The following is a 26,168-nucleotide window of genomic DNA, read 5'->3' on the forward strand; positions in this document are numbered from 1 at the left end:
TCTGGGGTCGCTTTTCACATTTTATTGGCCACAGGGGAGGGGCCTCCTCCATGTCACCGGAGGTGCTCACAGTTTCTTCAGCCACTCCAAGCTTGGACCCTCAGGGTCCTGGGGGTGGCTGGGCACGTCAGGCATGTTCCCATCATCTCGGAGGGGCACTGTGGGGCAGGAAGGTGGCCCACTGAGACCAGCAGATCTCGGGAGGCCCATAGAGAAAGGCTAGACTGGCAGTTTATACCCAGAGAGGGAAACGGGACCCCAGGGGACAGAGGGGACACAGAGAAGCAGGCGTACAGAGACACAGAGGGATGGGAGAACAGAGAGGGCAGAGACCCAGAATGACAAAAATCCAGAAAGCAACAGAGAAGGAAACCCAGAGAGGAATACAAATCTGCAATGACAGAAACTCAGAAGTGTAAACACAGACAGGAAATAAGTTTTATGGCACGTGGTTTGGATCGCAAAAGAAAAAAACAAAGTCCAGCCTGCACTGCAGAATCTGTCCCTGCCGAGGAAAGACCCACCCATACTTACTCCTCCCCCAGCACAGGGAGGTCTACCCCCACCCCCACCCCTTCTGGGCAGCCCTCCTTCCAGCTCACCTGGATAGTTGTAGGGCGTGGCCTGGTTGATCATGGTGGCATATTTGGTGAAGGGGCTGATGGTGGGCAGAATTACAGCTGTGGAGAGACAGGAGTGAGGCCCAGGGGACAGTGGCTCTGGGGCGGGGGGTTGGGGGTGGTCAGGGGCAGAAGCTGAATCTCGGCAAAGTAGGAGTCAAATGCATGGGAGGAGGGGAGCAGGGAGGTCCTGGCCCCTCCAGGAGGCCCCTTGGCACTCTGGGATCCCCATTTATCATCAGGAGAGGGGGTGGAGGGAAGAAATAGGGGTGGTCACCGAATGAGTGCAGGACCATAGAGGTGGTCATGAAGCAGCAGGGGTGGTAGAGGAGGGGAGCTTTTTGGGAATGTTCCAAAGAAATCATGAACTGTAACAAAATCAGGGAAAGGGGGGTTATCATTGAGAAAGGATTAGTCTCTGAGAAATTACAGTTCACCTAGGGTGGGCGCCAGGAGTCCCAGAGGGAGTATAAAACAATGTTCTAGGCCAGCACTGTCCAAAACAAATATAAGAGCCACATCTTTAATTTCCCACCTTCTAACACTCACATTAAAAATAAAGGATACAAATGAATTTAAAAAAATTTTTAACCTGGTACATCCCAAACAACTCAGCATATAGTCAACATGCAAAAAGCTTGAGATATTTTATATACTCGTCCTGTTCCTTGCAATCTGGTGTGTACTTTCCACGAGCGTAAAAGTGCTTCTTCTCAGGTGCTCAGTGGCTAGTGTGGCCGGTGGCGGCCGTATGGGACAGGGGCTCTAGAACCTTACCCAGTGTGTGGCCCACAGATAAGCCGTGCTGACAAGGCCTGGGACCCTGATATAAACGCTGCATCCCAGACCTATGCAATGACAGCCTGCGAGTGACCCCCAGTGCACGTTGAAGTATGAGTAGCCTTGTTCTAGAACAGAGGTTATCAATCAAGGCAGCACTGAGGGATTTGCAAAGGATACAGATTCCCCTGCTCCACCCCCACCCCACTCAACTCCACACTGAATCTGGTTGATAGCGAGTGTGGAAAGTGGGTAGGATTCGGACATTTTTACCGCTCCGGTGCTTTTAATGGACACCCAGGGCTGAGAACCTGTCCCTTAGAGGGATCACGGACCTCTTGGGTAGGTGTGTACGGGTGGGAAGGGGTCATAATATTGGCGAGGGGGGTAGGCAAGGGGTCGGCGTGGGGGCGCTGACACACGAGCGGAGCAACAGAACGTTGAGGGCGGCGACAGGGCCTCGGAGCTCCAGGATGGACGCAGGTGGGGAGCGATGGGACCTTTGGCGAGGGCGGGGAATGGGGGTAAAGCTGGGACGCCAGGTGGGGGCGATGCACGCTCACGCACCGAGGCCCGCGATGGTGAAGGACGCGACCAGCACCGGCTCCTTGGCCCAGACATCCTTGAGGAAGGCGGTGAGTCCTGGAGCGGGGGCGAGGAGGGTCACCCCTGCAGGGGATGCCCCTGATGACCTCTAACCCTCTCACGCCACCCCCACCCTGAAGGAGCCCTCTTGTGATCGCCGCGTCTCCCGCTAACCCCGGACCCCTCCGCCTCTACCGGGACTCGGCCCTGCCCTACCCCCGACACTGCTCGGGGCTCCCGGAACCACCCGGCCCCGCGCGCCTGCGGCGCCAGCACTTACTCCCGGCCATCTTGGTTGCGTCGGCGGCGGCGACAAGAACGCGGAGCACTCTGGGAGTTGTGGTCCCTGCGCCGGGGGCTTCGCTGAATCTGCGCGTGCGCATTGGCAAAGAGCAGCTGTCATGGGCCGCGGCGAGGACGCGGAGTACTCCGGGACTTGTGGTCCCCGCGCGCGTCGCCGCAGTCTGAGCCCGCGCGTGCGCACTGCGGCAGAACAGCTGTCCGAAGCGGTGGCAAGAAAAGGGGCGGCGCTGCAGATGTAAGTGCAAACCTGTCTCTTTCGCCTAGGAGTCACTCCGGAGCTGTACTCCCAGTCCTCCAGCTGCGACCCATCTAAGGCGGAATGCAATAGTCCTCAGTTTAGAGTTTGCTCAGGAAAGCCCATTTTATAGACGGAGAAGCGGAGGCTGGGAGAGGACAAATGACTGAACTATCATTTGAGGTCGCAGCTCAACATCAGTTCGTCCTGGAAGCTTTAACTCTCATCCCAGAAGGGTTAAGGGCCTTCTGTGGATTCTCTCAGCGCCATATGTGTCCTCCATAGTCGCTCACCTTTTTCTTTTCTTTTCTTTCTTTCTTTTTTTTTTTTTTTTTAACTCACACGGTCGGCCTCTCTCTTTACATCAGCCTGGGAGCTGCTCTAGGGCAGTAATAGGGTCTGACTCCTCTCTGTGCCCCCAGAATAGTGCAGCACAGGGTCTGGCACATAAGTGTTAGTTGTCTTTTTTTTTTTTTTTTTAATTAGTGAATGCCCATTCTCCCAGCTTTTTCCACAGCACCATGGGGCTGTGACTCTGTCACCCAGAGTCCCCCACTTCCCTCCTCTCTTCCTTAAACAGAGCTCTGACTTTCTGATATTGCATTTCCTGAGACGTTAGAGGGCACGGCTGAGCCCTGGCTCCTACTTCTGCTCCAGCCGAGATCTGCCCACCATGATCCTGGTGCTGATCCTGCTGCTGCTGGCCCTCTGTGAGCTGCTCCCCCCTTCTCCCTGGGTCCCAGGCTGGCTGGGGTGCAGGGAGATAGGCTGTGTGGAGCAGGTGTGGGGCAAGGAAGAGGGCTACTGAGTCTCCCTGAGGGCAGGTGCAGGATAGTCAGGCAGCACTAGCTGAGGGTCCCGAATTCTAGGCCAGAGTAAGGGGACAGGGCAGGGGGCCCAGATCCTTGGGTCCTAAAGCAGGAGGACACATGGACCCTGAATTCCTGTTCCTGGAAGGGAAGAGGAGGGAGTGGGGACAGGATTCGCTGGGTGTGGAGGCAGGAGGATGCTAGGGTACCTGAACTCCTGGGGATAGCAAGTGTAGAATCCTAGATTCTGATGTGGGAGGGGATGAAGCCAGACCACTTGGGTCTCTGGGGAGAAGGGAGCTGGGGGCCCAGACTCCTGACCCCCAGGGAGGAGACCCTGTGGGCTCAGATTACTGTCTCCTGGAAAAGGGGAAGGGAGTCCAAGGGCCTGAACACTGGGTGTAGAGGCAAGAGGGGGCTGGGGCCAGACTTCAGGCTTCTGAAGTAGGTGAGGACTGAAGTCCACAGTTATGGCTACCGAGAGAGGTAAGATCCTGTTTCCCAGAGGAAGGAGGGCCTGGGGACTCAGGTTCCTGGGTTCACAATGAGATAGGGATAGCAGCAGCCTAGGGCTTTGAAAAGACTTAGCCCCTCCACCTTCCGCAGGGCCTCTGTGTGATGCAGACATCACGCCAACTGGTGAGTAATACCCTCCATCTGTTCACCTGTATGCTGCTGACAGCCCATTTCCAACTACTCAGATTTTCTCTTGGTGCCCAGCTTCACCCCAGATTTCCGTATTTTCCTCCCTCCCTTCCCTTCTTTCATCTTGTCTCCCCTCTCCTTCCTTTCTTTCCTTCTAACCTCACTCCCTTTAGTGACCAGGATAGGTGAGTCAGCTAAAGAGATGTAAGCTTCACCATATTATTCATTGACAACTTTGAACAAATTACCGCTTGCTGTTTCCTTCTCTGTGAAATGGGCTTTCCTGTGGATGTAATAAAATCACCCACGTGTACAGGTCGCCTGTCTGGCTCAGAGGGAAGAGCATAGGAGTCTTGATGTGGGGGTCATGAGTTTGAGCTCCATGTTGGGTGTAAAGATTACTTTAAAAATAAAATAAGGGGCCCCTGGGTGGCTCAGTCGGTTAAGCATCTGACTTTGGCTCAGGTCATGATCTCATGGTTCATGAGTTCAAGCCCTGCATCAGGCTCTCTGCTGACAGCTCAGAGCCTGGAGCGAGTATTTTAAAAATTAATTTAAAAACCCTTGGCTCAGAGCTTGGCATAATGCAGGGCAAGAAATAGGATCTCTGGGGGCGCCTGGGTGGCTCAGTCGGTGAAGCATCTGACTTCGGCTCTGGTCATGATCTCACGGTTCATGAGTTCGAGCCCCGCATCGGGCTCTGTGCTGACAGCTCAGAGCCTGGAGCCTGCGTCAGATTCTGTGTCTCCCTCTCTCTCTGTTCCTCCCCTGCTCGCACTCTGTCTCTCTCTCTCTCTCTCTCTCTCAAAAATACGTAAAGATTTTTAAAAATATTAAAAAAAAAGAAATAGGATCTCTGGCAATGCCAACTATTGCCCCATTTGGAACCCTACATCCACGAGAGTAAGATTCTCCACCCTGAGATAGCCTTGGGTTTCTTTACAGGTTTTGTCTTTTCTTTTTCATTCCTTTTCTTTTCCTTTCTCTTTCTTTCTTTCTTACCTTTTTTTACTTATTTATTTTGAGAGAGAGAGAAAGCACGAGTCAGGAGAGGGGCACAGCGAGAGAGGGAGAGAGGGAGAGAGGGAGAGGGAGAGAGGGAGAGAGAGGGAGAGGGAGAGAGGGAGAGAGGGAGAGGGAGAGAGGCAGAGAGAGAGAGAGAGAGAGAGAGAGAATATCCCAAGCAGCTCCACACTGTCAGCTTGAAGCCCAATGCGGGGCTCAAACCCACAAACCGTGAGATCATGACCTGAGCCGAAGTTGGATGTTCAGATGGCTGAGCCACCTAGGCACCCCTCTTTTCAAGTTTTCTGATTGGTGAGATCTCTTCTTTCTCTGAAACCTCCCCCACTACATGACAACTTCAAACAACAATCACCTGGAAAACAACTGATACCTTAGCTATCAATTTATTTTGAATTATTATTTTTTAATGATAAATCTAACATATATTCATGATTTAAAAATTATTACCAAAGGACTTAGAAACTCCCTCTTTCACTTCCCCATCTTCCTTAAATAAGCTCTGAATCCTTGTTTTAAAAAATCCCCATGCATTCAGACACATGTATGTATTTATATACTTCTTTGTTTTCTTGCTGAGGCAAAATTGATATTTCATGACCTACAGTGTTCTGCCTCTCACATTTTTCACTTTACAATCTGTGTTGCAGATGTTTCCATACTATTATAACTAACTCTGCTTTTTAAAAAAATACCGTTTAACATTTGCTGATGTATGGTAGGATTCTATTTTATTGGTCCTATTGATGTATATTTAGGTTGTTTCCAGTATCCTCCTCCCGCCCTACCCCAATCAATAATTCAGCGAGTGCTCCAGTGTGAGCTTTTTGTGCCCATATAGCTACATTTGTGTAGGGCAGAACAGGAATTATTGGGTTGTCATTTCCTCTGTGTATTTTGATAGAAATGGACAAATTGCCTTCTCAAAAGGTGCACTTAAGTGGACCTAACTACTCGTTTCACTCTGTCTTCACCCAAACAGGGTATAAACCATTGTTTAAATTTTTGACAAGCTGATACGCAAAAAAAAAAAAAAAAAAAAAAAAAAAAATCTTAACTGTTAATTTTTTTTTAATGACTACTGCTAATGTTAAGCAACTTCCCCTCCCCCCGCCATGTGTTTTAATCGATTGGACTTCCTCTTCTGTGTACTGCCTTATTCATATAACTTGTCCAATTTTCAACTTGGCTGGGTTTGGGATTTCTTTCTCTACTCCTTTTAAAAGTTTGTTTTTGAGAGAGAGAGAGAATGGGAATGCAAGCGGGAGAGGGACAGAGAGAAAGACACAAAGGATCTGAAGCGGGCTCTGCGCTGATAGCAGTGAGCTTGATGTGGGACTTGAACTCACCAACTGCAAGATCGTGACCTGAGCTGAAGTCAGACACTCAGTCAAAGGAGCTACCCAGATCCCCCTCTTTCCATACTCTTAATCTCTGTGATTAATGAATAAGTCATTTCCGTCAGGGCTGCTGCTTGTCTTCTAGCTTATTTCTTCTATTCTCATACACAACTTAAAAAATTTGAAGTCATCAAATTAATTAACCTTGTCTCTCCTGAGTTTTTTGTTTTATGTTTTAAGATAGCTGTCTCTGCCCCCAGGACAAATCTATTTTCCTGTATTTTCTTCTCATACTTTAACAGTAAAACAAAACAAAATAAAACAATGCAGGTCTTTAATTAACCTGGAGCTGGTTTTGGGGAATGGTCTCAGGTACAGATACAACTTTTTTTTTTTTTTTTCTACCCAAATAGATAGCGAGTTCTGGCAACTATTGAAATATGTTGACTATGTTAAAAACAGTCAAGAGCAATTTAAAATTGCAGATTTCTGGGACCCAATCCCTTGACATTATGTTTAAAAACCATGGAGTAAGGGGCGCCTGGGTGGCTCAGTCAGTTAAGCATCTGACTTTGGCTCAGGTCATGATCTCATGGTTCATGAGTTCAAGCCCTGCATCAGGCTCTCTGCTGACAGCTCAGAGCCTGGAGTGAGTATTTTAAAAATTAATTTAAAAACCCTTGGCTCAGAGCTTGGCATAGTGCAGGGCAAGAAATAGGATCTCTGGGGGCACCTGGGTGGCTCAGTCAGTGAAGCATCTGACTTCAGCTCAGGTCATGATCTCATCACAGATCATGAGTTCGAGCCCCGCATCAGGCTCTGTGCTGACAGCTTGGAGCCTAGAGCCTGTTTCTGATTCTGTCTCTCTCTCTCTCTCTCTCTGAAAAATGAACAAACATTCAAACAAACCATGGAGTAAAGCTTAGGAGTTGCCCTGATACTCTGACTTGTAGCTAGTGTTGACAATCCTTGATTGGAGTCAGTGCCTCCTGTTTTACAAGCAGGAAACTGAGGATGAGGAAGAAGCAGTGATTGCCCCAGGTGATTCTCTTCCCACCCCATCTCCTCGGGCTCTCAGGAAGCCCAGGGACCCAGGCAGCCCTGTTTATTCAGTCCCCCCAGCCTCATACCCCAAGCCGTGGCTAGGGGCTCAGCCTGCCGCAATTGTAACCCCTGGGGTCAACGTGACCTTGAGTTGCCGGGCACCTCAACCTGCCTGGAGGTTTGCACTCTTCAAGTCTGGAAGGATCATCCCTGTGCTGTACCGGGGCGTGTCCATGGAGCTGGCAGAGTTCTTCCTGGAGGAGGTGACCCCAGCCCAGGGGGGCAGTTACCACTGCTGCTACCGGAGGCTAGGCTGGGGTCTGGGTGTCTGGTCCCACCCGAGTGATACGCTGGAACTGCTGGTGACAGGTGAGGTCCTGGGGCGGGGAAAAAGAAGGGACATTGGGACAGGATGAGGGAGGGAAAAGGAGGGACGGACATACAGGGAGAGAGAACTGAAAGAGACATAAAGACAGGCTTCTACAATGACACAGAGGAAAAGAGCTACATGGGGAGAGAAAGAGAACCAGAGAAGCAGGGGTGATTCTTAACAGGGAGGACTGTGCCCCCCCCCCCCCCAGGTGATCTTTGGCAATATCCGGAGACGTTTTTGGTCGCCGTGACTGGGGAAAGGTGTGCTACTGGCATCCAGTGGGTAGAGCGAGACCAGAGATGCTGCAAAGCACGGGACAGCCCGCACCCTCCTCCCGTAAAACAAAGAATTATCCAGATTTATCCAAAATGTCACTAGTGCTGAGGTTAGGAAACCTTGGGAGAAACCCCGAACCACAAGGAGAAAATATTGGGGAGACACTGCCTCTGAGATTCAGGACAGTAAAACACACGGGACGGGGGGAGAAAAAAACAGAGAATTTTGGTGAGGCAACAAGCGGAGAGAGAAAACGGGACATCGAGGGAGATGGAGATGGAGACGCGGAGAACACAGAGAAAGGCATACTTGGGGACGAAGACACAGGGGGGACACAGGGACAAGGACGCAAAGGGCACAGAGATCCACGAGGAGGCAGAGAAACTGAGGGAGACACTGGCAGAGATTGAGAGGGAGGGACAGACTGAGGGAGGGGAGGGGGGAGGGTGGATGAGGAGGGGAGGGGGAGGGACGGAGGGAGGAAGAGGCCGAGGGCGGAGAGGGAAGGGGGAAACGAGGAAGGGGGAAGGGACCAGGGAGAAGAAGAGGGAGCCCAGGAGGGACCGGAGGGAGGGAGGCCGAGGCGGCAGGAGGAGGGGGAGGAGGAAGAGGGGCGAAAGCCGGGGAAGGGGAGGGGGGGGCGCAGGGCCGCGCCAGCGCTCGCCCCCGTCCGTGCCCCTCGCAGACGAGCTGCCGCGCCCGTCGCTGGTGGCGCTGCCCGGCCCGGTGGTGGCGCCCGGGGCCAACGTGAGCCTGCGCTGCGCGGGCCGCCTGGGGGGCATGAGCTTCGCGCTGTACCGCGTGGGCGAGGCGGCGCCGGTGCAGTACCGCCGCTCGGCGCAGCCCTGGGCCGACTTCCCGCTGCGCGGCGCCCGCGCGCCCGGCACCTACAGCTGCTACTACCACACGCCGTCCTCCCCGTACGTGCTCTCGCAGCGCAGCGAGCCGCTGGTCATCAGCGCCGATGGTGAGGGCTGCGCGCGGCCCCAGCCCCTGCTCCCGGACCCCCAGCCCCTCCGTGCTTTCCATCCTGGGGGTCCGGGCCCCCAGCCCTTTCTCATGGGACCTGGGGGTCCGGGCCCCTAGCCCCTCCCTGCTCCCCATCCTGGGGGTCCGGGCCCCTAGCCCCTCCCTGCTCCCCATCCTAGGGGCTCGGGCCCCCAGCCCCTCCTGCTACCACCTGGGGGTCTGGGCCCTCAGCCCCTTCTCATCCGACCAGGGGGTCTGGGCCCCTAGCCTCTCCCTGCTCCCCAACCCAGGGGTCAGGTCTCCCAGCTCCTTCCTGCTCTTCAACCCAAGGGTCCCGCTCCCCAGCCCCTCCTGCTACTCACCTGGGGGTCTGCGCCCCCAGCCCCTTCTCATCTGACCCCGCGGTCGGGCCCCTGGCTCCTCCCTGCTCCCCATCCTGGGGGCCCCGACCCCGGGTTCCTCCCTGCTCTCCAGCCGAAGGGTCCAGGCCCCTAGCCCATCCCTGCTTCCCAACCGGGGAGTCTGGGCCTCCAGCCCCTCCCTGCTCCCCACCTGGGGGTCTAGGGCCCTGGCTCCTCCCTGCTCCCCAACCTGGGGGTTCAGGCCCTATCCCCTCCTCCCCAAACCCAAGGGTTCAGGACCCCTGCTCGCACTGACCCACCTCAACTTTGAGACTGGGAATTGTGTCTGCAGTCTCACCCTGGAGGTTAGAGACCAGGAGGGCAGGGCAGGCCGAAATTGGGTTCGGAAGCTGAAGAGCCCTCTTCCTCGCTGCCCTGCAGGCTCAGGCTCCTTGGACTACACACAGGGCAACCTCGTCCGTCTGGGGCTAGCCGGCCTGGTGCTCCTCTCCCTGGGCACGCTGGTCTTTTTGGACTGGCGCGGCCGGAGTCGCATCCCATGTAGTGTTCGGCCCTGAGTCCTGGAGGACTGGATATAGACGCCCTGAAGCGTGAGAAGACTTTCCAGAGGTGGCGAGAAGAAGCAGGGATTCCCAGGGTTGGACCGGCCCTTGCAAGAGCCCCACAGTTGGGCTGAGCCCAGCTTCTGAATAATAATCTGCTTCATACTGTGTGTTCTCCCTCCCTTCTGGGCCAGTACCTCCTAGATCCGTGGAAGGCTCTATCCGTGGTTAAGGCTTCCCAGCCACAAGGCCTGGGTTCGATTCCCAGTGCTGCTGCTTCCTCGCTGGGATACTAGGAAGATGACCTTTGCCAAGTCTCAGTTGCCTGGACTGTAAAATGGGCTCACTGATAATACTCACTTCCTAGGATTATTGTAGGATTAAGTGGGCAATACGCACAAAGCCCTTAAAAGCGACTGGCCCGTAGCAAACGCTCAATAAATGTTAGCTATCGGATGAGTGTGGTTTCTACTCAAGGCTCAGGGCTGGAATGAAGTCACAGTCTTTTTTTCCACGGTGCCAGCTCCAGCTCACCTTGTAAGCAATTCGCTGCCACTTCCTTCGTGACATCATTCTCGGTCGCCAAGCAAACCTCTTTCAAACCCCTGCTCAGACCTTCCCCAAAGGTGGGCCAAGGTCAGATCAAGTAGAACTTCTCTAATTACAGCTTCATTTGCGTGCACTGCAGACTGTTTTCTGGAGCCGTCATTAGGATTAAGAGGCATCCACTGCCAAGGCAACGGCAAGGGCGGTGTGCACAGTAGACCTTTGACGTGGACATTAGCACATTGCACCTGGCCTGTTTCCCCGCTGGCTCTTGGCTGCCTTCGAGGTTGTCAAAATAACGTAAACCGTTCCTCACGCAGCCTGCTTGCTCTCCCCTCTTACCTCTCTGGAAGGCCTGACTACATTCAAGTTTCTCCTGTAAAATGGAAAATGGTGGAATAGAGGGGTGGCCTGAAGCTCCCCCCTAGTCACACGGGAAGTCAGTGGCGCATCAGGGAGGCTCCCCCTGACTTTGTGCTTCCACTCATTTCTGGTTCCTTTGCTTTTCAACCACCCTCTCCCTCATTTCTCGTCATCCATCCACCTGCTCATTGATTCTCATCCTTCTTTCCTCCCATCCCTCCGTCCCCTTTGCACTTGCTCTCATTGGATTTTCTATCCTTTCTTTTGCCCTTACCCGTCATTCATTCATTCTTACACCCATTCCTCCCTTTATTAATCAGTTAATCAGCTTATTAATCCAGTCACTTATGTACTATACTTATTCAGTATCTATCAACCAACCGATGCATTTAATTCTTTTTTAAAGATTTTGGGGGGCGCCTGGGTGGCTCAGTCGGTTAAGCCTCCAACTTCGGCTCAAGTCATGATATCAGGGTTCGCTGGTTCGAGCCCTGCATCAGGTTCTGTGCTGACAGCTCAGAACCTAGAGCCTGCTTCGGATTCTGTGTCTCCCTCTCTCTCTGCCCCTGCCCAGCTCACACTCTGTTTCTGCCTCTAAAAAATGAATAAAAAAAATTTTAAAAATTAAAAAAAGATTTTGGGGCACCTGGGGGGCTCAGTTGGTTAAGTGTCCGACTTTGGCTCAGGTCATGATCTCACGGTTTGTGGGCTGGCGCCCCGCATAGGGCTCTGTGCTGACAGTTCAGAGCCTGGAGTCCCTCTCTCTCTCTGCCCCTCCCCGCTTCGTGCTCTCTCTCTCTCTCTCTCTCAAAAAGAAATAAACATTAAAAAAATTTAATTCTTGGGGCGCCTGGGTGGCTCAGTCTTGGTTAAGCCTCCGACTTTGGCTCAGGTCATGATCTCATGGTTTATGGGTTCGAGCCCCACGTCGGGCTCTGTGCTGACAGCTCAGAGCCTGGAGCCTGCTTCGGATTCTGTGTCTCCCTCTCTCTCTGCCCCTTCCCCACTCGCACTCTGTCTCTCTCTCCTTCAAAAATAAATAAACATCAAAAAAATTTTTTTTTAATTTAATTCTTCTGGGGCGCCGGGGTGGCTCAGTTGGTTGGGTGTCTGACTCTTGGTTTCAGCTCAGGTCATCATCTTGCAGTTCATGGGTTCAGCCCCTGCATCAGGCTCTGTGCTGGCAATGCAGAGCCTGCTTGGGATTCTCTCTCTCTCTCTCTCTCTCTCTACCCCTCCCCTGCTCGCCCTCTCTGTCTCTCTCAAAATAAATGAATAAAGTTTAAACATTTTTTTAAAATTAATTCTTCTTTAAAGATTTTATTTTTTGGGGTGCTTGGGTGGCTCAGTCAGTTAAGTGTCCGACTTCGGCTCGGGTCATGATCTCACGATCAGTGAGTTCAAGCTCTAGTCTGGGAGAGAGAGAGGTCTAGTCTCTCTGTGTTGGGCTCTGTGCTGACAGCTCGGAGCCTGGAGCTGCTTTGGATTCTGTGTCTCCCTCTCCCTCTCTGCCCCTCTCCCACTCATGCTCTGTCTCTCTCAAAAATAAACATTTTAAAAAAAGATTTTATTTTTTAAGTAACCTCTACACCCAACGAGCCACCCAAACTCACTCCACCGACTGAGCCAGCCAGGTGCCCCAACTTATGCATTTACTTATCCAACAGGCCTGAAGAGTCCTTCTTCCTAAAGTGGGGAGAGGGGGAGGGGAAGGTGGAAAATGTAATAACAACAGAGAGGGATGTGTGCCCCACCGAAATCAGGCATAAAGCAGGAAAGGCACATATGAGTGCTGAGTGGCGAGAAGGGCTTGGAGACGGAAAGTGTGCGTGTGAGGACGAGAAAGGCATCAAGGGGAGCCAGGTGAAAATAGATTATTGATGGCTAATGTCATTCATAGAATATTACTGAGTGAGCAGTCGTGAGAGTACTAACTGCATTCTCTACCAGCCACGGTGCCTCTGCACCGGTCGGTCCGCCGGGCAACCCCCATCATCACCAACAGCCCCCTACGGCCTGTGTGTGTGTCTGGTCTGGGACTTCAGAGGGCCCTTGCCGTTAGGCTGTGGGGTTTGTCCCCCGTGGTTGTGCCACAGGACCAGGACAGCAACAGTGACGACAGCCGTCCCTTCCAGCCTGTGGAGTCGAGGCTTCTGGGCTTTACTGGCTTTGGTCTCCTCCGTCACCTCCACTTCTGAATGAGGAAGAGGAAGGGGAACGTGATCACATTTAACAACTGCAAAGCAATTTACCGTCCCTGAGGCGGTGGTTCCTGGTATTGGTCACCCACAATTGCTCAGCACTTACAAGGCGTTCCTGAGGAGGCCGTGACAGATCTGCTCCCCTCCCTCCTCCCTAGTCCCTCTGGCCCGGTCCACCACTCTCAGCCTTCTGGCCTCAGAGTAGATGTCGTTTCAGCTGCCAACTTTTGCCTGGCCCACGTGTGTTCCGTAGTGCCCTGTCGTCCCCGAATTGAGTACTTGGACCGTGTTCTGATTCTCTCTCTCTCCCAGACTAGACCACAAGATCCTCCCAGGAGTGGCCAGGTCGTTTCATCACTATGTCTCCAGGGCCTGGGAGGGGTCTTAGGAAGCACGCAGGGTGTGGCTGGGTGAGCTCAGCATGCTGAACATTAATTATCTAAGCGGGCTCTGTACTTTCGCCCTTGGGCAGCGAGCAGAATGACGGGCCCCCCCCCCCCAGCACGTGATGTCCCAATTCCTGTAGCCTGTGAAAATGTTACACATGGCGAAAGGGACTTCCCTGGTGTGATTACGTTAAGGGTCATGAGGGGAGGTTATCCTGGACTATTCAGGTGGGTTCCATGCAGTCACGGGGGTCCTTATTGAAAGAGGGAGATAGAGGGGTGCCTGGGTGGTTAAGCGTCTGACTTCGGCTCAGGTCATGATCTCACAGCTCGTGGGTTTGAGCCCCGCGTCGGGCTCTGTGCTGACAGTTCAGAGCCTGGAATCTGTTTTGGATTCTGGGTCTCCCTCTCTCTCTGCCCCTCCCTCACTCATGCTCTGTCTCTCTCTCTCTCCTTCAAAAATAAATAAACATTAAAAAAATTTTTTTTAATTTAATTATTTGGGGCGCCTGGGTGGCTCAGTCAGTTAAGCATCCGACTTCGGCTCAGGTCATGACCTCATGATCAGTGAGTTCGAGCGCCGTGTCGGGTTCTGTGCTAACAGCTCGGAGCCTGGAGCTGCTTCAGATTCTGTGTCTCCCTCTCTCTCTGCCCCTTCCCTGCTCACGTTCTGTCTCTCTCTCTCAAAAATAAATAAACATCAAAAAAAATTTTTTTTTAATTTAATTCTTCTGGGGCACTTGGGTGGCTCAGTTGGTTGGATGTCCAACTCTTGGTTTCAGCTGAGGTCATCATCTTGCAGTTCATGGGTTCAGGTCCTGCATCAGGCTCTGTGCTGGCAGTACAGAGCCTGCTTGAGATTCTCTGTCTCCCTCTCTCTCTACCCCTCCCCTGCTTGCTCTTTCTGTCTCTCTCAAAATAAATGAATAGTTAAAAAAATAAAAATAAAGAAAAAGAATTCTTCTTTAAAGATTTTATTTTGGGGGGCGCTTGGGTGGCCCAGTTGGTTAAGTGGCTGACTTCAGCTCAGGTCATTATCTCATGGTTCGTGAGTTCAAGCCCTGTGTCAGGCTCTGGGCCGACAGCTCAGAGCCTGGAGCTGCTTTGGATTCTGTGTCTCCTTCTCTGCCTGTCCCCTGCTCGTGCTCTCTCTCTCTCAAAAAATAAACATTAAAAAAAATTTTCTTGGGGCGCCTGGGTGGCTCAGTCGGTTAAGCGTCCGACTTCAGCTCAGGTCATGATCTCACGGTCCGTGAGTTCAAGCCCCGCATTGGGCTCTGTGCTGACCGCTCAGAGCCTGGAGCCTGTTTCGGATTCTGTGTCTCCCTCTCTCTCTGACCCTCCCCTGTTCATGCTCTGTCTCTCTCTGTCTCAAAAATAAATAAATGTTAAAAAAAATTTTCTTTCAAAAAGAACAGAGAGGCAGCAAGGTCAGAGTCAGAGAAGGGAACCTAGAGACAGAAGCAGAGGTCAGCATGAGGCAGGGTCACGAGGCCAGGAACGCAGGCTCCTCTAGAAGCTGGAAAAGTCAGGGACCTGGGTCTCCCCTACAGCCTCCAGAAGGAAGGCAGCCTCTCTCAACCGATTTTGGACCTCTGACTTCCAGAACAGAAAGATAAAAATTTTATGTCATTTCAGGCCACGAGTTGGTGACAATCTGTTACAAGAGCAAAAGCAAAGCTAATACTATTAGCTTCAGTGGAAACCTCTTTTCCTTTTCTCGCAAGCCTGGGCCTGTTCATCCTTAGGATGTTCATTTTCGGCCCCGAACTCTGCTGCCCACCCCGCCCCCCAGTTCCCATTCACCCACTTGGGACACATCTGTCCAATGCCCACCTCGCGTGGGGCACTGTGCTGGTGCTTGGGGACACAGCACACACACCCTGCTCTCACGAAGCTCACCCAGGAAAGCACGGGCCAAATTGGTACTCGCCGTACTGATCAGGGAGCACTTTCAGCTGCTGTAACCAAGATACCCCCCCACCCCCCGCCAAAGAAAAAGAAAACCATGTAATTTGATTTCTCTCTCACTTAATATACAGAAGAAACAGTCTAGGGCTGTTTATCAACAGCTTTGCTTTTGTCAGTATGTAGCTTTCCTAGGTGGTTCTGAGCCAGCACGAAAGGAGGACCAAAGAGAGACAGAGAGGGAGGGAGGGAGGTATCGCACACAATCATTTTTTAAAAATGGGAGGGGGTTTCTATTACTTAAAGGAAGAAAGGAAAAGTGGATTCTGGGAAACCATTTGCCTCTCCATCAGTACCAACAGAGCAAAAACCAAGAGGGAGTTTTGAAAGCCTCTAATAGGATTTGATCCAATCAATGGAGATCTCTGATGGCTTTGCTGAAGAAGTGAGGTGACATCTGAAAGTTGGGCAGACCTTAACTAGACAAAGAGGGGCTGGAAGGGTGTTCTAAGCAGAGGGAACAGCCTGTGCAAAGGCTCCCTGTGGAGGAAGCTAGGGGGTTGCGGTTGGGAGACCGAAAGTTGTTTGCTGTTGCCACCTGTGGTCACATCATGTTCCTTGATGGATAAGGAAATCCCTGAACTCACGGGCGTGTCACAGGACTATTCTGGCTGGACGAGTGTCACTTCCAAGCTGGAGCATTTAACTGTAAGAACTCCCTCCTCCCCACTCTGAGTTCCCTCTTGTCTCAGACACAGTGACCAGCAGTGTTTGAGATGGTGGATGGTCCACTGGCCTGGCTGCCTGAGTGCCAAGGATGAGCCGGGCCACCTGCAGGCTTTTTCTACACCTGTCTCCCTGCCTCAGCTGGCTCCCAGGCACTCCTCCTGGGAGCCCATCAGTGTGACCATCTTCTCGCACACCTGTCTCGGTCTACTCAGGCTCTTGTAAAATGCCACACGCTGGGTGGTTTGAACAACAGAAACTTATTTCTAGCAATTCTGGAGGCTGGGAAGTCCGAGATCAGAGTGCCAGCATGGTCCTGGTGAAAGCCCTCTTCCTGGCTTACAGGTGCCCTCTTGTATCCACACATGGCAGGGGGAGAGGGGGAGAGGGGGAGAGGGAGAGAGGTAAGGAGAGAAGGAGAGCAGGGGGAGAGGGGGAGAGGTAAGGAGAGAAGGAGAGCAGGGGGAGAGGGGGAGAGGGAGAGAGGTAAGGAGAGAAGGAGAGCAGGGGAGAGGGAGAGCAGGAGAGAGGGAAGGAGAGAGGGAGAGCAGGGGGAGAGGGAGGGAGGGAGGGGGAGAGGGAGGGAGGGAAGGAGAGAAGAAGAGCAGGGGGAGAGGGAGAGAGGGAAGGAGAGAGGAAGAGCAGGGGGAGAGGGAGAGAGGGAAGGAGAGGAGGACAGCAGGGGGAAAGGGGGAGAGGGAGAGAGGTAAGGAGAGAAGGAGAGCAGGGGAGAGGGAGAGCAGGAGAGAGGGAAGGAGAGAGGGAGAGCAGGGGGAGAGGGAGGGAGGGAGGGGGAGAGGGAGGGAGGGAAGGAGAGAAGAAGAGCAGGGGGAGAGGGAGAGAGGGAAGGAGAGAGGAAGAGCAGGGGGAGAGGGAGAGAGGGAAGGAGAGGAGGAGAGCAGGGGGAGAGGGGGAGAGGGAGAGAGGTAAGGAGAGAAGGAGAGCAGGGGGAGAGGGAAAGAGGTAAGGAGAGAAGGAGAGCAGGGGGAGAGGGGGAGAGGGAGAGAGGTAAGGAGAGAAGGAGAGCAGGGGAGAGGGGGAGAGGGAGAGAGGGAAGGAGAGAGGGAGAGCAGGGGGAGAGGAGGAGAGGGAGAGCAGGGGGAGAGGGAGAGAGGGAAGGAGAGAAGGAGAGCAGGGGAAAGGGAGAGCAGGAGAGAGGGAAGGAGAGAGGGAGAGCAGGGGGAGAGGAGGAGAGGGAGAGCAGGGGGAGAGGGAGAGAGGGAAGGAGAGAAGGAGAGCAGGGGAGAGGGAGAGCAGGAGAGAGGGAAGGAGAGGAGGAGAGCAGGGGGAGAGGGGGAGAGGGAGAGAGGTAAGGAGAGAAGGAGAGCAGGGGAGAGGGAGAGCAGGAGAGAGGGAAGGAGAGAGGGAGAGCAGGGGGAGAGGAGGAGAGGGAGAGCAGGGGGAGAGGGAGAGAGGGAAGGAGAGAAGGAGAGCAGGGGAGAGGGAGAGCAGGAGAGAGGGAAGGAGAGAGGGAGAGCAGGGGGAGAGGGAGGGAGGGAAGGAGAGAGGAAGAGCAGGGGGAGAGGGAGAGAGGGAAGGAGAGGAGGAGAGCAGGGGGAGAGGGAGGGAGGGAAAGAGAGAGGGAGAGCAGGGGGAGAGGGAGAGAGGGAAGGAGAGGAGGAGAGAGGGAAGGAGAGGAGGAGAGCAGGGGGAGAGGGAGAGAGAGAGAGGGAGAGCAGGGAGAGAGGGAGAGCAGGGGGAGAGGGAGAGCAGGGGGAGAGGGAGAGAGGAGAGAAGGAGAGACCTGATGTTTTCTCATGTCTCCTTTTCTTTTTAATGGTTTTTAAACAATTTTTAAATGTTTTTATTTTTATTTTTGAGAGAGAGAGAGACAGAGCATAAGTGGGGGAGGGGCAGGAGTGAGGGAGACAAAAGCAGGCTCCAGGCTCTGAGCTGTCGGCACAGAGCCCAACGCGGGGCTGGAACCCACAAACAGTGAGATCATGACCTGAGCTGAAGTCGATGCTCAACCAACTGAGCCACGTGGGTGCCCCTAATGTCTTTCTTTTTAAGTTTATTTTTGAGAGAGACAGACTGTACTCTTTGTACAGAGACAGAGTACAAGCAGGGGAGGGGGAGAGAGAGAGAGGGAGGGAGACACAGAATCTGAAGCCGGCTCCAGGTTCCAAGCTGTCAGCACAGAGCCCAATGCGGGGCTCGAACTCACGGACTGTGAGATCATGACCTGAGCCAAAGTCGGACGCTTAACCGACTGAGCCACCCAGGCGCCCCAATTCCAGCCAATTTAGAACATGCATAGAAGCAAAAGGAAAAAAAATACTGAGCACAATTCCACCACTTGGAGTTCAATCATGTCCCCACAGCAAACAGTTTTCAAACCCACCACAGAACTTTCTCTTCTTCAAATTCCTTGTCTGCCATGCTGCCTGCCACTGAGGGTTCTTGTCTCTTACCTCCTCTCTGTAGGGCCTGTTGTCTCGTTCTCCCAGATCCTCATCCGTCCCTGATGCCTTGTGACTTCTTCCCTCTTTGCCCTCAGCTCCGGCTCTAACCCTGCCCTCAGGGTCCCTGGGGCATCACCCAGAAGTTGTGCACATCTCTTCTGCTTACATCCTATGACCAGAAGGACCTACGGTTCCCCAATGGAGAGAAATGGGTCTCTTATTCTGGACTGCTGGGGACCCAGCTCTTTTCAGCCACTTGGCAAAAGGGGACAAAGGCTAGCAATTTCTCCCATGCTTTGCATATTCATGGACGTGCCTTAGCAGTGGATGATGGCTGTGCTGGGCATGAAGCCTGTGGGAAGTGGCTTGAGAATGTGTTGCAATAATCCTTTCCTAACAGAGACCAGAAGACACAAAGTGTGGGTAGGTAGAGCAGAGGTTTGAAAAACTGGGAGCAAAGCTGTTCCTGCCTGTCCTGGAGTCAAGAGAACGTTTTGGCTCACCACCAACAGCAAAACTCAAGGAAGATCCTTGGAGGAGGCTTGGGGGGGCCGCCATGATGCCCCAGCTCCCGACCTGGCTCCGCACCGGTAAGCCCTGCGGGGGCAGATGGGCTGTGGCGGCAGCTGGAGTTGGTGGGACCTTCGGGGGCAGTAGTGGGGTGGGGGTGAATAAGCACAGACTAGAACCTTCCATTCCCTGAATGCATGTTAGGTACAAGGACGCTTCACACACATTTTCCTGTTTCCCCAAACTCAGTCACCCCTGAACTGCCCAATGAACGACATTGTGCCCTATGTCTGTGACATGTCCCGGGTTTTCACATTAGTATTTTTATGCTCAACTCTATTTTATTATTTAAAAAAGTTTTAAAAATATTTTATATATTTTTGAGAGAGAGAGAGAGAGACAGAATTCGAGTGGGAGAGGGTCAGAGAGAGAGGGAGACACAGGATCCGAAACAGGCTCCAGGCTCTGAGCTGTTAGCACAGAGCCCGACGCGGGGCTCGAACCCATGAACTATGAGATCATGACCTGAGTTGAAGTTGGACACTTAACCAACTAAGCCCCCAGGCACCCCTATTTTATTATTTAAAAAAAAAAATAAGTTTATTTATATTTGAGAGAGAGAGAGAGAGAGAGAGAGAGAGAGCAAGTGGGGGAGGGGCAGAGAGAGGCAGAGAGAGAGAGAGAGAGAGAGAGAGAGAGAGAATCCAAGCAGGCTCTGCACTGTCAGCTCAGAGCCTGGCGTGCAGCTCAAACTCATGAACCCTGAGATCACGACCTGAGCCTGAACCAACAGTTGGACGCTTAACCGACTGAGCCCCCCAGGCTCAACTGTACTCAACTCCATTTTAAAACATCTGTAAAACTCATGTATTAGTGGGAAAATCCGTGCCCCTCATCAAAAACAGACCTGAACCGGCCCCAGTTTTTCCCGGTCTTGTTTCTGAGAGGTAGCAGCGAAGCCAGAAGCTACATTCAGCCGAGCACCCGGCTGTGGTATCTTCCAGGGGCTTGGTGGAGAACGAGCCGGGAACCGAGAAGAGAGAGACTTTCTCACACAGACTCAGTGATACCCTCCTGTCATCATACGACCGGGAGTCACCTTACATCTCTTAGAGAGCTTCTCCAAAATAGTCCTCTTCCCCACACTGCATTCGAGGAATCTGAAAATCATCCCTGAAGTCCATGCCAAGGCCACTCAGCTACTAGGCGGAAAAGCTGAGCTCAAATTCTGGTCTGCGCAGGGCCAAAGACCGTAATTCTCCATGGAGCCACACGAGGGAACTGAAAGGGTCCAACGTGGGGGGGCAGGGGGGGAGGGCTCTGGGGCGGAAACATCTGGAGGCTAAATAAAGGGAGTCATGGTTATCACGACCACAAGAAGGTGAGTGAACAGTGAATCCCTCTGAGGAAATGTCCGGCAACCTTTTCAGAAGGGCTCTGTGGCCGCAGGTTGTCGGTTCCCCTCAACCGGTCAGAATGGCCCTCATCTTGCGACAAGTGTTGACGAGGATGTGGTGCAAAGGGAGCCCACGTGCTCTGTTGGCAGGAATGCACACTGGTGCAGCCACTGTGCGGAAAACAGTTTGGGGGCTGGTTCCTCAGAAAGTTAAAAACAGAACCACCCTGCGATCATTCACCCCACTTCGGGGCCGTGTGTCAGAAGGAAATGAAAAAAGGAAATTGAAGGGATATCGGTGCCCCCACGTTCATTGCAGCGTTATTCACAAGGCATGGAAGCGACCTAAGTGTCCATCCACCGACAAACGATGAAAGAAGATGCAGCATGTTATATACAAGGGGATGTTATTCGGCCGTGAGAAAGAAAGAAATCCCACCATCTGCGACAACACGGAGGGACCGTGAGGGCATCGTGCTCCGTGAAACCAGTCAGACGGAGAAAGACACCGGACGACTTGTATGACCTCACTTGTATGTGGCACCTAAAAATGTTGACTTGTTGAAATACGACGTGGGATGGTGCTTGCCGGGAGCTGGGGGTGGTGGGGAGAGGGAGATATGGATCCAATGGTACATGCTTGCAGTTCAAAGACGAGTGAGTTCTGAGGCTCTAACGTACAGCATTGTGACCACAGATGGCAATACGGTATTACGTGCTTTAAAAAAAGTCTCAAGATAGTGCCCAACATCCCTGGTGTGTGTGTGGGGGGCAAAGCCCCCCCCCCCCAGTAGAGAACCACTGTTATACGCTAATCAAACTAGAACACCTATATGGATGTGCAGGAACATATTTCTTGGGGTCAGTTTGGTCTAGATCTGAAAGTAAGGCCCCCAGAGGGGAAAGGTGGGGGACATACACTTCATCCTTCCAAGTAATACCAATCTTAGATTTCTGAGATTTACTCTGGGGCACTAAGGAGATGACTCATGGCCAACCGTAATGTCCAAGATGAGTTTCGGTCATACCTTGAGGGCAGACAGAAGTATCTCAGCACAAAGGACTGTGTTCTCAGTGTCTAGATGTCCCCCTATCATAGGGCAGGGAATCTCCCCACCTCACTCCACGTCCTGACTCCCGGGAGCTGTGGATACCTTCCTTTACATGGCAGAGGACATGCATACGGGGCGGCAGGTGGAATTAAACTTATCAGTTGACCTTGAAGTAGGGAGCTTCTTCTGGATTACCTGGGTGGTCACAGTGTAACCGCAGGGTCCTTAAAATAGCAAAGCAGGGGACGCCTGGGTGGCTCGGTCGGTTAAGTGTCTGACTTTGGCTCAGGTCATGATCTCACGGTCCGTGGGTTCGAGCCCCGCGTCGGGCTCTGTGCTGACAGCTCAGAGCCTGGAGCCTGTTTCAGATTCTGTGTCTCCCTCTCTCTGTGACCCTCTCCCGTTCATGCTCTGTCTCTCTCTGTCTCAAAAATAAATAAACGTTAAAAAAAATTAAAAAAAAAATAGCAAAGCAGGCAGAAGAGGGTGCCAGTGCACCAACCATTGCTAGTTTTAAAGTCAGAGGGAGAGGCTGCCATGATGAGAGGCAGGCATCTCTAGAAGTTGGAAAAGGCCGGGGAATGGATTCTTGTCTAGAGCCCCAGAGGGAACGCAGCCCCAAAGAGACCCTGGGTTTAGCAGTGAGACGTTTTGGGGCTTTTCTACCCCACAGAACCACAAGATAATAAATCTGTGTTGTCACAAGCCACCAAGTTTCTGACAATTTGTTAACGGCAGCCATAGGAAATTAACACAAGGTGCAAACCAATGCCCACGCCAGATGGGTTCTTGGGCAGGATGCTGGGACCGGCCGTGAGCGGGACCTCCAGGGTCCGGTCTCAGCGGCAGCCCCCCGGGAGGTCCCCTCGGGATGGGGCTCAGGTCTCACGGACAGAGGGTTCTCTTGCAGGGCTGTGCGCTGGCCAAGGAAGCAGGGGGACTGACGGTGAGTGTTCCTTCAGTTAAACCCTCCCTCTCCTTCGCTCCAAATTCCCCGCATCCCTTCTCTTTCCTTCAAGGGGTTTCCTGACAGCAGGCGAGGGCACCAAATCCTGTCCCCAATCTGCTTCCTTCCAGAGCCCCTTCCCAAGCCCACCCTCAGGGCCTGGCCCAGCTGGGTGGTGCCTCCCAGAAGCAATGTAAGGCTGCAATGCCGAACTCTGACCAAGAATGTCAACTTTGCTCTCAGGAAGGGAAATATTCTTTTGGATTTTTCACGATCACTGGCTTCCAAGAAGGGCCTGGCTGAATTTCACCTCACTGACCTAAGAACCAGCCACGCTGGAGACTACACCTGTGAGTGCTACAGACCAGGGGCCCCGGACATAAGATCACCGCCCAGTGAGGTCATACTGCTGCTGGTGACGGGTGAGGAGCAGGACGGGCCTGGGGGAGGGACCAGAGGAGGGGACAGAGAAAGTGGAGAAACACAGCAACAGAATGACTTGGTCGGCCTCATCCAGGGCTCATGGGGGGGGGGGGGGGATCTCCTTCCCGCAGAGTCGAAAGAGGGTGACACCAGGGATCTGTGTCCCACACTCAGCAGGAACCCCCCGCGGGTTCCTGGAACCCGCCAGAAACAAGGCCAGCAGGAACAAGGGTGAGTGGGGGACCCCAGCTTCTCCCCGTGACCTCGGAGCCCCCCTTTTCTTACAGGAGGTCTCCCTAAACCTTCCCTGCAAGCCCACCAAAGGGGTGTGGTGACCGCAGGAGACGACGTGACCCTGCAGTGCCAGAGGCCAGACAATGTTTTCGGGCCCATGAGGTTCGCTCTGTTGAAGGCGGGAGTGGCAGAGCCCATCCGGCTCTGGACCCCAGTCAGCAAGGAGGCAGACTTCTCCCTGCAGACCGTGACAGTCGGTGACGCCGGGAACTACAGCTGTGTCTACTTCCAGACCGGGACTCCTTTCTAGGCCTCACAGCCTAGCGATGGTCTTGAGATCCGGGTGAGAGGTGAGGTTTTTACCACTGGGAGGACCCCAGCTGGATTACCTGCCTGCTCAGGTGCTGGCACAGTCTGTCTCCACAAGATTCTGCAGCTTGGAGCAGTCATTTGGGAAGGACCGAGGGAGGGCCAGGATTCTGTGGAATAGAGCAGAGGATCTTCTGCTGAGAGAGAGGGAGCACCACCAATGGTGGAGATCACATAACTGGAGGCTGGGAGGGGGGCTTCCCACTGTAGGTGACCAGCTGTGTTGTGAGGGGGCCAGGCCTCGAGGAGGAGGGATCTGTAATAATTGACCCCCCCCCCTCACCAGGAAAATAAGATGTAGGCACAAAGTCATTGCTGTTCTCCTGGGAAGGGCACAATTCATTTAGACTAAAGTGTGGATGACACCTTCTGGGGTTATATAGGAGGAGAGTCTAGCAAGAAGCCAGAGGAGGAGGGAGAGAATAACAAAAGGGTCCAGGAACATCTTTCCGAGAAAGATTCAGATCTCAGTTTCATTTTAACCGGGACTCTGGCACTCTTGCCTTTAGCTCAACTGAATCGAGTTTTTCTCTTCCTGCTGAGACTTTTCCTTCTTTTTGAAAGGAATGATTTTTAAAAATTATGGCAAAACTGCATAAGGTAAATTTTGCCATCTTAAGTATTTAAAAAAATTTTTTTAACGTTTGAGAGAGAGAGAGAGAGAGAGAGAGAGAGGCAGACATAGAATCCAAAGCAGGCTCCAGGCTCTGAGCTGTCGGCACAGAGCCCGACTCATGAGCTACAAGATTATGACCTGAGCTGAAGTCGGATGCTTAACCGACTGAGCTGCCCAGACGCCCCTTAAGTATCTGCCTCCAGAATGCTCTGCATCTTGCAACACTGAAACTCTGTCCCCATAAAACAGCCTCTCCTCACCCCTCCTCCCCAGCCCCTGGCGACCACCATCCTACACATCGTCTTAATCAATGTGACGAATCTAACGACCCCACATCATTGGAATCATTGAGTATTTGTCTTCTTATGACTGGCTCATTTTGCTCAGAATAATGTCCTCATGGCTCAGCCACACTGTAGCACATAACTGGGCTTCTTCCTTATTAAGGCTGATAACGTCCCATTGTATGGATAGACCGCATTTTGTCTCTTCATCAGCTGACGGACGTTTGGGTCGTTTCCACCTATTTGGCTGTCGGCCGGTCACCTACTGGCCATCACTTCTTCCGGATGTATGCTCAGAAAGGGGGTTGCCGGATCATACACTACGTCTGCTTTTAATTTTTTGAGGACCCACCACCCTGCTGTTCTCCATAGTGACCACACCATTCTACATTTCCACACCCAGTGCACATGGATTTCTGTTGGTTTTTTTCTGAAATGGATGTTTTTTGACCCTTGTGTATTAGGGCCAGTTTTGAGGACTGAGTTTGTCCAGGACAAGGGGAGGGAGAGAGGCCAGCAGGAAGCAGGCATCCTCCCGGACGGGGGTACTGAATTCCCCAGGGTTGATATGGGGCCAGTCATAACTGCACAGGGCACTGACCAATGAACCCAGATTCTCCCAAACCACACACGGGGCAGGCACTCAGGGCCTCTGAGAAAAACCACACGGGGTACGAGATTCTGAAGTCAGTGGACCCGCAACTCACTTCTCTCGTCTGTCAAGTGGGGGGGGGGGGGACAGTGATGCATACATCTGACCATAAACTTCTGTGAGAAGGAGACATAATAGTAATCAATTATAAAGGAGAGTTTGATGATTGTATTAGTCATGACACTTGGTTCCAAGTGAAAAAAACACCGATCTCGAAGTGACCTAGAAAAGGTGAGGTCCTTGGAATTAAAGGGGTCATTCAGGGCTGCCCAACCCGGCACTACTAACATTTGGAGTTGGATAATTATTCTGGGGGGCAGGTGAGGAAGAAAAGTGCCTCCTGTGTAACATAGGATGTTTGCAGCATCTCGGATATCTACCTACTCCACGTTCCCTTTTCCAGCTGTGACAACCATGGTGTCTCCCGACATTCCAGATGTCCCGCAGGGGGCCAGACTGTGCCCGGCCAGACACAGCGGGGATCCAAAGCTAGTGAATCTTGGGAAGCATGAGGATACCACCTGGCTTCACAAACTAGAATGAGGGACTGGAGTCTTGCCCAGATTCTCTTCCTTTCTGACACTTGTGTCTTTATTGTACCTGTTTCATTCTCTTTTAAACTTTTTAAAATGTTTTTATTTTTGAGAGACACAGAGCGTGAGTGGGGGAGAGGCACAGAGAGAGAGAGGGAGACGCAGAAGCTGAAGCAGGTGCCAGGCTCTGAGCTGTCAGTGCAGAGCCCGAAGTGGGGCTTGAACTCACGAACCGCGAGATCATGACCTGAGCCAAAGTCAGATGCTTAACTGCTTTACGGACTGAGCCACTCGGGCACCCCTGTTTCATTCTCTTTTAGTGGGGACCAGTTCCCTCTTTGGGGCAGAGAGCTTCGCTTTTAAAGCTGAGTTTCATAGCTCATAAATTCTACTCCTGGAGAAGCATCCGGCTCTCCTTCCCAGACCAGTTCAAAACAGACAGACAGATAGACAGACTGGGGAGGGCTGTGAATAGTCCTGGTTAGCTCAGCCTCTAGATCGATCCTAGGAAATGCTCATGGAAGGATGCCATTCAAGAAAACCCAGCCCCATCCAGGGAGACTGGAATGTAGGAGGGTAATGAACAGTTCCTAAAAGAATGAGAGTTGCTACCCTTTGATCCGATCCTATGGGCTGAAGGTCTATGTCAAACCCCACCCCCCCAATTTCATGTTGAAATCCTGACCCCTAAAGTGACAGCATTAGGAGGTGG

At 52.7% G+C, this 26,168-nt stretch overlaps 3 protein-coding genes across 9 annotated transcripts; 2 read left to right on the forward strand and 1 right to left on the reverse strand.

Moving 5' to 3' along the window:
• Nucleotides 1–7: 7 nt before the first annotated feature.
• Nucleotides 8–2,383, reverse strand: NDUFA3 (NADH:ubiquinone oxidoreductase subunit A3). Of its 2 annotated transcripts, none has more exons than XM_042918925.1 (4): nucleotides 2,266–2,383; nucleotides 1,968–2,042; nucleotides 603–680; nucleotides 8–158 (listed from the first exon to the last, which is right to left on the reverse strand). In XM_042918925.1, the coding sequence occupies exons 1-4, from the start codon at nucleotides 2,366–2,368 to the stop codon at nucleotides 67–69; spliced, it is 348 nt and encodes a 115-aa protein (XP_042774859.1). In that variant the 5' UTR covers nucleotides 2,369–2,383; the 3' UTR covers nucleotides 8–66. The 2 variants fall into 2 exon arrangements, with proteins under 2 accessions (XP_042774859.1, XP_042774858.1); XM_042918924.1 differs by having other exon boundaries at nucleotides 1,968–2,069.
• Nucleotides 2,384–2,401: 18 nt separating this feature from the next.
• OSCAR (osteoclast associated Ig-like receptor) lies at nucleotides 2,402–10,359 on the forward strand. 6 transcript variants are annotated; one of them, XM_042918907.1, is made up of 6 exons: nucleotides 2,402–2,523; nucleotides 3,104–3,233; nucleotides 3,939–3,971; nucleotides 7,345–7,753; nucleotides 8,719–9,000; nucleotides 9,785–10,359. In XM_042918907.1, exons 3-6 carry the CDS (start codon nucleotides 3,951–3,953, stop codon nucleotides 9,919–9,921), a joined length of 849 nt encoding a protein of 282 aa, XP_042774841.1. In that variant the 5' UTR covers nucleotides 2,402–2,523; nucleotides 3,104–3,233; nucleotides 3,939–3,950; the 3' UTR covers nucleotides 9,922–10,359. The 6 variants fall into 6 exon arrangements, with proteins under 6 accessions (XP_042774841.1, XP_042774845.1, XP_042774843.1 ...); XM_042918911.1 differs by having other exon boundaries at nucleotides 7,454–7,753; XM_042918909.1 differs by lacking the exon at nucleotides 3,104–3,233.
• Nucleotides 10,360–18,249: 7,890 nt separating this feature from the next.
• LOC122208156 (T-cell-interacting, activating receptor on myeloid cells protein 1-like) lies at nucleotides 18,250–23,602 on the forward strand. The gene is given in 4 exon segments (XM_042918917.1): nucleotides 18,250–19,031; nucleotides 22,310–22,345; nucleotides 22,477–22,767; nucleotides 23,056–23,602. Coding segments are annotated over 4 exon segments (798 nt in total). The 5' UTR covers nucleotides 18,250–18,997; the 3' UTR covers nucleotides 23,493–23,602.
• Nucleotides 23,603–26,168: the final 2,566 nt, after the last annotated feature.

This window comes from Panthera leo, chromosome E2 (genome assembly GCF_018350215.1).
Source record: "Panthera leo isolate Ple1 chromosome E2, P.leo_Ple1_pat1.1, whole genome shotgun sequence".
Classification (NCBI taxonomy): domain Eukaryota; kingdom Metazoa; phylum Chordata; class Mammalia; order Carnivora; family Felidae; genus Panthera; species Panthera leo.

Excerpts from the sequence above, each read along its gene's own strand:
- NDUFA3 (XM_042918924.1), bottom strand. The coding sequence starts at position 2,368 with ATGCGCACGCGCAGATTCAGCGAAGCCCCCGGCGCAGGGACCACAACT. Across the intron at positions 681-1,967 it reads CTTCACCATCGCGGGCCTCG|CTGTAATTCTGCCCACCATC; the intron begins GTGCGTGAGCGT and ends GTCTCTCCACAG. Across the intron at positions 159-602 it reads CACGCCCTACAACTATCCAG|TGCCCCTCCGAGATGATGGG; the intron begins GTGAGCTGGAAG and ends CCTGCCCCACAG.
- OSCAR (XM_042918907.1), top strand. The coding sequence starts at position 3,951 with ATGCAGACATCACGCCAACTG. Across the intron at positions 7,754-8,718 it reads GCTGGAACTGCTGGTGACAG|ACGAGCTGCCGCGCCCGTCG; the intron begins GTGAGGTCCTGG and ends TGCCCCTCGCAG. Across the intron at positions 9,001-9,784 it reads GCTGGTCATCAGCGCCGATG|GCTCAGGCTCCTTGGACTAC; the intron begins GTGAGGGCTGCG and ends GCTGCCCTGCAG.